Source organism: Mandrillus leucophaeus, unplaced genomic scaffold (assembly GCF_000951045.1).
Source record: "Mandrillus leucophaeus isolate KB7577 unplaced genomic scaffold, Mleu.le_1.0 Scaffold215, whole genome shotgun sequence".
Lineage (NCBI taxonomy): Eukaryota > Metazoa > Chordata > Mammalia > Primates > Cercopithecidae > Mandrillus > Mandrillus leucophaeus.
In genome coordinates this window covers 96,357-106,752 of record NW_012102199.1, presented here as the reverse complement: position 1 = coordinate 106,752, position 10,396 = coordinate 96,357, and the positions used below count along the sequence as shown (strand labels likewise).

At 42.2% G+C, this 10,396-nt stretch overlaps 1 protein-coding gene across 1 annotated transcript; it reads right to left on the bottom strand.

Moving 5' to 3' along the window:
- Positions 1–560: 560 nt before the first annotated feature.
- On the bottom strand, positions 561–8,807 carry LOC105540113 (olfactory receptor 7A10-like). The gene is made up of 2 exons (XM_011980609.1): positions 7,849–8,807; positions 561–702 (listed from the first exon to the last, which is right to left on the bottom strand). Exons 1-2 carry the CDS (start codon positions 8,805–8,807, stop codon positions 561–563), a joined length of 1,101 nt encoding a protein of 366 aa, XP_011835999.1.
- Between the last annotated feature and the right edge of the window lie 1,589 nt (positions 8,808–10,396).

Genomic DNA, 10,396 nt, shown 5'->3' with positions numbered 1-10,396 from the left:
TTGACTAAGTACTCAGTGCCAGTAAATATAGTAGAATCCATGAATACTGAGTTCAAGAAGAGAACAGGATCCTAATGGGAGTGTAAAATCCCATAACCAGCTATCAAATACACTAGTACGTTAAAGTCTACATTCCCAGGAAGATCAATTAAGGTAGTGATACAGAAATGAATGACAAACACAAAAACTGAAAAATCATAGCCTCAGAAATTCTTCTCCGATAAAATTACATAAATGGCCTCAGTGCCAAGCGTAGTTTATTCTATAGGAATAGTCCAACTCATCACTCTATGAGGCTAATGGGAATCTGCAAATTGTTTCTGACCCAAGGTTGGGAATAACTTTGAGAAAGGAGAAAAACAAAGGGAAAATATGTTAAATATTAGAGAGAGAAGAAAGCTTAATAATAGGAGTTGCTTAAGTTTGATGAAGCAGTTGAGATAACAGAAATGGAAACTTCAGGAAATAAATAGAAAGAGCAATTTCCACTTCCATGATCTGATTAAACAACAGCAATATCTGGCTCTGAGGCTTTGAGTCCTGCAATCATGGCTATAGCTTCAGCCCCAGGACAACTGGCCCTTTTCTAGTTTCCCTCCCAAAGAATTCTTCAGAGCCCTCTTTATGTCCTTATTCCTCAGGCTATAGATGAAGGGGTTCAGCATGGGGGTGACCACCATGTACATCACTGAGGCTGTTGCACTTGAGTGTGAGTTGTGGGTTGCAGCTTAGCTAAGGTACACCCCTAGGCTCGTACAATAAAACAAGGAGACAACTGAGAGGTGAGATGCACAGGTGGAAAATGCCTTATACTTCCCTTGAGCTGATGAGATTGCACGTATGGAGGAAACAATCTTAGAGTAAGAGTAAAGGATCCCAGTGAGACATCCCCCACCCAGCAGCCTCAGCCTCCCAAAGTGCCGCGATTATAGCTTTTTATTTTGTGTATCCCTTAAGAAATTAATAGACACTGTTTTCCTTTGACTTCCTGTTACTTGCAGATGAATGCGATCCATAACTTGCTACACAGCTTAAAATACACTTTAAAATTTTTATTATATGTCATATCTGTGAGATCTATAAAAAGATCAACGTTTCCTATAACCCATGGGTACTTTGTGAGAAGAGGAACAATGATAGTGTGTTCTTACTTTTCTGAAGGGGTTGCACAAAAAGAAATGTTTTAGCAAATTAGAAGATCTGCATCGGAGAATTGCTTATGCACAGAAAAATTCAAAATGTCATAGTGTGATCAGAGGAAGAAAATAGTATGGGTTTTGTTTGCTTGTTTGTTTGTTTTTTGGTGCTGCATAGATGAAGGCTTAGTGATTATTAAACCTGTCTGCAACTGGAAAGGATGCTGGTGTAGCACTTCACGCTTTTCATCCTGAGTTCCTTGAAGTTTCTAGTGACTCTTTCTTTTTTTCTTTCTTTTTTTTAGATGAAGTTTTGCTCTGGTTGCCCAGGCTGGAGTGCAATGGCGCAATCTCGGCCTCCTGGGTTCAAGTGATTCTCCTGCCTCAGGCTCCCGGGTAACTGGGATTATAGTCGTCTGCCACCACGCCTGGCTAATTTTTTGTATTTGTAGTAGAATGGGGTTTCACCATGTTGGCCAGGCTGGTCTCGAACTCCTGACCTCAGGTTATCCACCTACCTTGGCCTCCCAAAGTGCTAGGATTTGAGGCTTGAGCCACTGCGCCCGGTCCGGTGACTTTCATCTCAAGACTTAAATTGAGGGCATCCACAGTGGAACTTAACATCTCAATTTTCCCTCTTCTTTGAAGTTTCTATATCTTTGTTGTCCATTTGCATTTCAAATGCCAACTCCTCCAATAAAGATTCCCTCAATAAATAACAATATGAGGATGGAAAGCTTATGAATATGCTAAAGAGCTGGCCAATCAAAAGAAAAGTAGTATTTCCATAAGAATGTCATCAATAGCTTCAGTGAAGCAACATTTCTCTATCTCTGTTAATGAATGAGTTAGACATGAGGTCCCTGGATCTATGTGGTATCTGGAAGGAAAAAAAAGGGTTATTTTTCTTCCAGAGCTGGAGGCAAGGAGCAGAGAGGAATATTTACATGCTGAGAGTCTAGATCTTCTGAAACAGAATTTCCATAGCTGGCCGTGTGCGGTGGCTCATGCCAGTAATCCCAGCATTTTGGGAAGCTGAGATGGGTAGATCACTTGAGGTTAGGAGTTGGAGACCGTCTGGCCAATGTCTCTACTAAAAATACAAAAATTAACCAGGCATGGTGGCACACACCTGTAATCCCAGCTACTCAGGAGGTTGTGGCAGGATAATTACATGATACATGAACCGGGGAGGTGGAGGCTCCTGTGAGCTGAGATCGCATCACTGCACTCCAGCCTGGGTGACAGAGTGAGACTCCATCTCAAAAAAAAAAAAAAAAAAAGAATTTCCATAGCTGCTCATTGAACATATACTTTCATTCTCCCTTTCTTTCCTAAGATCATATGGCTACTGAGAGATGAGGTGGAAGGCGTCATCCTTCAAGCCTTGAGCCAGGTTTAGAAGTTTCCGTTTCCTTGGCCAATAGAATAGGCTGATATTGACAGCGTGTTTGAGGGACTTGGTGTATTTCTGCTGCTGTTTCTTGGAACCCTGCTTGCCGGAGGAGGAGAGGATATATGGAAGGGAAGGCGGTTGTCCCGGACAAACCCAGGCTACATCATCCAAAAGCAAACTGAGTCCCCAGAATGTAAGAAAACCAAGCCAAGATTAGCAAGCCCTTCCCGGCGGACACACAACTGATTATACACTCATAAGGAGACCAGAAGAGCTCAGAAAAACTTCCCACCATACAATCACATTTATTAATGAAAACACTATATTAAACCATTTGCTTCTAGGATGACTTGTTATACAGCAACTGCTAACTGATACAATAACCAAAGTGAAAAGAACTGAGGGAAATTAAAATGACTTGTTGCTTGATATTTTTAGCCTTTGTTGTGATATTTGAAGACTGCAATCATGATTACTGTGTTATTCAAATTTATTTTAGAAAATTGTCTTTAAAAGTGACTATGTTGAGGTTCCTTTCTAGGTAAACAGGGGAGGTTGGAAGGTCATGCATCCTCCTGGGCAGAAAAACCTGTGACCCCAAAATCACAGGAATGGACAGGGATTCAAGCTCTTCTGTGAATAATCCTCTGATCATGAAGATTGATTAGATTTCTGAGCATAAAGAAGATATATCATAGATGATATTGTTTTGGTTCAGTCATCACCCATTTACTGATTGTAAGAAAGCCTAGAAAAGGGGAGATATTTCATTTACAGCAATAAAAGAAATCATTCATTTCTTTTATTGAATGTGGCACTGAAATGTGGGCGGCAAGTCACCCAGGTGCCGAGGCAAGAGACTGAAGTCACAAGCTGTTCCAGTATAATAAAGAAAATACTTAAAATACGAATAGTTATATTAGACATAGAATACAGACATGGTTATATATGAATTTTATCAATCATTAGTTTGTAGCATTATTCTTTATTCCAATATTATAATAATGTCTGTTCTACAATTATAATCTAGGAAAAACCAGGCCATACAGAGATAGGAGCTGAAGGGACACGGTGAGAAGTGACCGCAGGACAAGAGTGAGCCCCCTGTCACGCCCGGACACGGCCACTAGAGGGCTCCTTGGTCTAGCGGTAACGCCAGCGCCTGGGAAGGCGCCCGTTACTTAGCAGACCTTGGTCTAGCGGTAGCGCCAGTGCCTCGGAAGGCAACCATTACTTAGCACACTGGGAAAGGGAGTCTCCCTTTCCCTGGAGGAGTTAGAGAAGACTCTGCTCCACCACCTCTTGTGGAAGGCCTGACATCAGTCAAGCCCGCCCGCAGCCATCCGGAGGCCTAAACCTTGTAACGCTGTGCTTCTGCGGTCATGCTCCTGGTCCACTTTCATGTTCCGCCCTGTACACCTGGCTCTGCCTTCTACGTAGCACTAGCAGAATTCGTAAGAATATTAAAGTCTTTGATCTCTCCGAGAAATGCATAGAAGAAATAATGACGTAAGCTGTCCCCTCTCTCTCTTTCCACCTCGGCTACAAAATAGCGAAGGGCTCTGGTGGACAGGTGACTCCCGTGACCTTACCTGTCGTTGGAGATGACTCACACACCCCCTTGCCTCATATACAATAAATAACAGTACAGCCAGGCATTCGGGGCCGCTACCGGTCTCTGCCATCTTGGTGGTGGTGGTCCCCTGGGCCCAGCTGTCTTTTCTTCTGTCTCTTTGTCTTGTGTCTTTATTTCTAGGATCTCTCATCTCTGCACATGAGGAGAAAACCCACAGGCCCTGTAGGGCTGGTCCCTACACTGAAACAGGAGGGTAATTCAATAATAAAACATAAAACTACCCAATTATTCTTTTTTTTTGAGATAAGAGTCTCACTCTGTTGCCCAGGCTGGAGTGCAGTGGTGTGATCTTGGCTCATTGCAACCTCTGCCTCCCAGGTTCGAGTGACTTTCATGCCTCAGCCTCCCAAGTAGCTGAGAATACAGGCATGCGCAACCACACCCGGTAGAGATGAGGTTTCACCATGTTGGCCAGGCTGGTATCGAACTCCTGACCTCAGGTGATCCGCCCACCTTGGCCTCCCAAAGTGTTGGAATTACAGGCATGAGCCATCACACCTGGCTTTCCCAATCATTCCTCACTGCAGTGAGTGATATCCTTTATACATAAACAGTCTTCCATAATGCAACAAGTAATATCTACGTGTATACAGATATTACATACATAGTGAAAAAGATTTTTTTTGCATGATAATACAAGGCATATTTTTTTTTTACTTTTTCGATTTTTTTTCATTAGGACTTTAAAAAAATTTATTGTTTCATTTTATTTTTCCATAAGTTATTGGGGTACAGTTGGTATCTTGTTATGTGAGTAAGTTCTTTAGTGGTGATTTGTGAGATTTGAGTGCACCCATCACCCGAGCAAGATACACTGCACCCTATTTGTAGCCTTTTATCCCTCGCCCCCGCTCACTCTTCCTCCCAAGTCCCCAAAGTCCATTGTATCATTCTTATGCCTTTTTGTCTTCATACCTTAGCTCCTACGTATCTGTGAGAACATACAATATTTGGTTTTCCATTCGTGATTTGCTTCACTTAGAATAATAGTCTCCAGTCTCATCTAGGTCACTGCAAATGCTGTTAATTCATTCCTTTTTATGGCCAAATAGTATTCCGTCAGGAACCTCCACGCTGCTTTCCATAGTGGCTGTGCTAGTTTACATTCCCACCAGCCGTGTAGAAGTGTTCCCTAATCACTGCATCCACACCAACATCTACTGTTTTTCGATTTTTTTTTATTATGACTGTTTTTGCAGGAGTAAAGTGGTATCGCATTGTGGTTTTGATTTGCATTTCCCTGATCATTGGTGATGTTGAGCATTTTTTTCATATGTTTGCTGGTCATTTGTGTATCTTCTTTTAAGAATTGTCTACTCATGTCCTTAGCTCACCTTTTGATGGGATTGTTTGTCTTTTTCTTATGATTTGAGTTTGTTGTAGATACTGGATATTAGTCCTTTGTCAGATGTATAGATTGTGAAAATTTTCTCCCACTCTGTGGGTTGCCTGTTGACTCTGCTGACTGTTCCTTTTGCTGTGCAAAAAGCTCTTTAGTTTAATTAGGTCCCAGCTATTTATCTTTGTTTTTATTGCATGTGCTTTTGGGTTCTTGGTCATGAAATCCTTGCCTAAGCCAATGTCTAGAAGGGTTTTTCCAACATTGTCTTCTAGAATTTTTATAGTATCAGGTCTTAGGTTTAAGTCCTTAATCCATCTTGTGTTGGTTTTTGAATAAGGTGAGGGATGAGGATCCGTATTCATTCTCCTACATGTGGCTAGCCAATTAACCGAGCACCATTTATTAAAAAGGGTGTCCTTTCCCCACTTTATGTTTTTGTTTGCTTTGTTGAAGATCAATTGGCTGTAAGTATTTGGGTTTACTTCTGGGTTCCCTATTCTGTTCCATTGGTCTACGTGCCTATTTTTATACCAGTACCACGCTGTTTTGGTGACTATGGCCTTAGCGTATAGTTTGAAATCAGGGAGTGTGATGCCTCCAGATTTGTTTTTTTTGCTTAGTGTTGCTTTGGCTATGCAGACTCTTTTTTGGTTCCATATGAATTTTATAATTGTTTTTTTTTTCTAACTCTGTGAAGAATGATGGTATTTTGGTAGGGATTGCTTTGAATTTGTAGATTGCTTTTAGCAGTATGGTCATTTTTGCAATATTGATTCTACCCATCCATGAGCATGGGATGTGTTCCCATTTGTTTGTGTTGTCTATGATTTCTTTCAGCAGTGTTTTGTAGTTATCCTTGTAGAGGTCTTTCGACTCCTTTGTTAGGTGTATTCCTAAGTATTTTATTATCATTTTTATTTTTGCAGTTTCTTGATTTGATCCTCCACGTAGTCACTGTTGATATATAGAAGAACTACTGATTTGTGTACATTAATCTTGTATCTGGACATTTTGCTGAATTCTTTTATCAGTTCCAGCAGCCTTCTGGAGTAGTCCTTAGGGTTTTCAAGGTAAACAATCACATTGTCAGCAAACAGTGACAGTTTGAATTCCTCTTTACTGATTTGGATGCCCTTTATTTCTTTCTCTTCTCTGACTGCTCTGGCTGGGACTTCCAGTACTCTGTTGAAGAGGTGTGGTGAGAGTAGGCATCCTTGTCTTGTTCCCATTCTCAGAGGGAATGCTTTCAACTTTTCTCCATTCAGTATTATGTTGGCTGTGGGTTAAATACATAATTTTAAATTTACTCATACTAACTTTTATCTCTGACTCTAATGCCATACTAAGACAAACCTTTTTTTTTTTTTTTCAAATTTGTCCATTTGGAGACATGTAGATGAAAATCAGTTTTTTACCAGTGACTGTGTATGCACTTTGGACACCGAGCTGAATAAGAAAAAGGATTCTAAAGATGAGAATAAAACCCAGTGGCAAGTGATCAAACAAGCTGATGTGTTATCACCATGTTATCAGGAAGAACAGTTTAGGTGGTGACGTACAAAGGTATAACGAACACCAAATTGAAAAAGTGTTTCCTTCTACTATAGAGTTACACAAATGACTTTCATTTCCAAGTGTAGTCTTCTTCCCCCATTGAAGAAGTACAACATACAACATTTTTCAAAAGAAAAGAAAAATTATTTAGTATGTGTCATTTGAGAAGAAATTATTCTTAAGAATCCATGTTGCTCCATGAAATGAATGGGATTCCGTGTATTTTTATTTTAATTAATTAATTAATTTGTTTATTTATTTTTGAGACAGAGTCTCACTCTGTCACCCAGGCTGGAGTACAGTGGTGGGATTTCAGCTCACTGCAAACTCCGCCTACCCGGTTCCCACCTCAACCTCCCAAGTCGCTGGGATTACAGGCACCTGCCACCATGTTTAGCTAATTTCTGTATTTTTCGTAGAGATGGGATTTCACCATATTGCCCAGGCTGGTATCGAACTCCTGACCTCAGGTGATCTGCCCCCGTCGGCCTCCCAAAGCACTGGGATGCCAGGCATGAGCCACCATACCTGGCCCTAGATTCCATCTATTTCTGACCGGTAGTTTGTATCAACAGGTGAAAATACAAAAAAAAGACAAAAAGCAAAACTGTCTAGATAGCAGACAGAGCAAAAAGCTTGATGAAGTGAGTCGCTAACATTGTATAAGGAAGGTGGAATCAAAGTCACGGATAATCCAGGAGGTACGTAGAAGGAACAATTTCAATGTCCATATTCTAAACAGATTTCAAAGCTCTGAGGCTTTGAGTCCTGCTATTATGGGCACTTCTTTAGCTGAAGGAAAATTGATCCTTTTAGAGTTTTCCTCCAGAGGAATCTCACCAGAGCTCTCTTTATGTCCTTATTTCTCAGACTGTAGATGAAGGGGTTCAGCATGGGGGTAACCACGGTGTACATCATCGAGGCTGCAGCACTTGAGTGTGAGTTGTGGGTTGCAGCAGAACTAAAGTACACTCCTAGGAGCGTACCATAAAATAAGGAGACAACTGAGAGGTGAGATGCACAGGTGGAAAATGCCTTGTACTTCCCCTGAGCTGATGAGATTCCACGTATGGAGGAAACGATCTTAGAATAAGAATAAAGGATCCCAGAGAGGGGACCACCGCCCAACAGCGCAGATGCCAAATACATCACCATGTCATTAAGAAAGGTGTCAGAACAGGCAAGGTGGACCACCTGATTAAGTTCACAGAAAAAGTGGGGAATTTCCAAGTCTGTGCAGAAGGAAAGCCGCAGCACTATTAAGCTTTGTAACGAGGAATTCAGGGCACTCATGATCCAGGACGCCAGAACCAGCAGCCCACAGAGCCTGGGGTTCATGGTGACCGTGTAGTGCAGGGGGTGACAGATGGCCACAAACCGGTCAAAGGCCATCACGGTCAGCATAAAGATATCCAGTCCCGCAAAGAATATGAAAAAGCACATCTGGGTGATGCAGCCTGCATAGGTGATGACTCTGCTCTGTGTCTGGATGTTCACCAGCATCTTCGGGACAGTGGTAGACACAAAACAGATGTCTATGAAGGACAAGTTGGAGAGGAAGAAGTACATGGGGGTGTGGAGGTGACAGTCTGAGATTGTGACCAGGATGATGAGCAGGTTCCCAAGCACGGTGACCAGGTACATGGACAGGAACAGTCCAAAGAGGAAGGGCTGCAATTCTGGTTCCTCTGAAAGTCCCAGAAGAAGGAATTGTGAAATTTGTGTCTCATTCCCTGCTTTCATATTGTTGATGTGACTTCCAAAAGAGAGAGAAAGAGAACATGACACAAGCATGCATTACAAACATATCAGAAATATTCTCACTTATATTTTACAGTCAAGAAGTTAATATTGGCCGGGTGCAGTGGCTCACTCCTGTAATCTCAGCACTAGGGGTGACCGAGGTGGATGGATCACCTGAGGTCAGGAGTTCGAGACCAGCCTGGCCAACAGGGCAAAATCTGGTCTTAGGTAAAAATACAAAAAGCATTAGCCAGGGGTGGTGACTCGTGCCTGTAATCCCAGGTACTTGGGAGGCAAAGGGAGGAGAATCGCTTTAACCCAGGAGGTGGAGATTGTAGTGAGCCGAGATCATGCCACTGCACTAAAACCTGGTTGACAGAGTGAGACCTTGTCTTAAAAAAAAAAATAAAGTAAAATAATAAATAAATAAATAAATAAATAAATAAATAATAATTCCCTACAATTTAATGATGAATGAAAAACACAAGTACATTTTTAAAATGCCATACACTGTGTAGATGGTGACGAAGAAGGAGGTTAGAAGGAAAGAGTGGATGGGTATTAGATTTTCCCGAGTGTTCAGGCAGGACCAGCAGAGAAGGTAACAACTGAAGAGAGACTATAATGAAGACAGGGTGGGGGTCACTACGTTTCCTGCAGAAGTGTGTGCAACACAGAAGAAACGATCAATGAAAGACCCCGAGGAATGTGCTTCTTTCAGATATTCGAGGACTGCGAAGAAGACAGTGTGGCAGGGGAATGAGCAAGAGGCAAGGGCTGTTGGAGGATGTTGGGGAAGGAACCGTCCTCATAGCTGCTGAAACTTGAAGGCACAAGGAGTCCCTCTGTCCAGGTATCGATGCATTTTCACTGTATTAATTTGGCTGCAGAGGTATTTCATGAACTGCAATGCATGCCCATTCTGCTTACTGATATTTTCTGGAGATCTGGCCTTTATATAAAGGGTTACCTTTTGAAATATAGAGCTCAGGTTCCCTATTTCTGAAACCTGTGCTCAGCCTAAAGTCGTGCACCCACACACATGCACACACAGAGAGAACGCATCCACACATGCAGCCATGGCTTCCTGGGGCCATGGTACTCCCTCACGCTTCTCATCCCACTCAGTATTAGAAAGGAATGGACACCAGGCAAGTTCTTAATATCAAATTATCTTTCCCCTAGAGGATATAAATATGGTAGCTAGAAGTTCCAGTTTGGAAACTTCCCATGCGTATGTAACCTCAAGGTTCTATTTTGAGATGGCCTTTTCCTGCCCTATGTTTAAAGAATAAAAATCTGCTTCATAAGCAGAGAAGCAACTGGCTTGGTGGCTCACTCCCATAATCCTAGCACTTTGGGAGGTCAAGGTGGGCAGATCCCCTGATGTCAGGAGTTCGAGACAAGCCTGGCCAATATGGGAAAACCTCGTCCACGAAAAATACAAAAATTAGCCTGGCATAGTGGCGCGTACTTGTATTCCCAGCTCTCTGGGAGGCTGAGGCAGGAGAATCACTGGAACCCAGGAGGTGGAGGTTGCAGTGAGCTGAGATCATGCCACTGTGTTCCAGCCTGGGTGACAGAGAGAG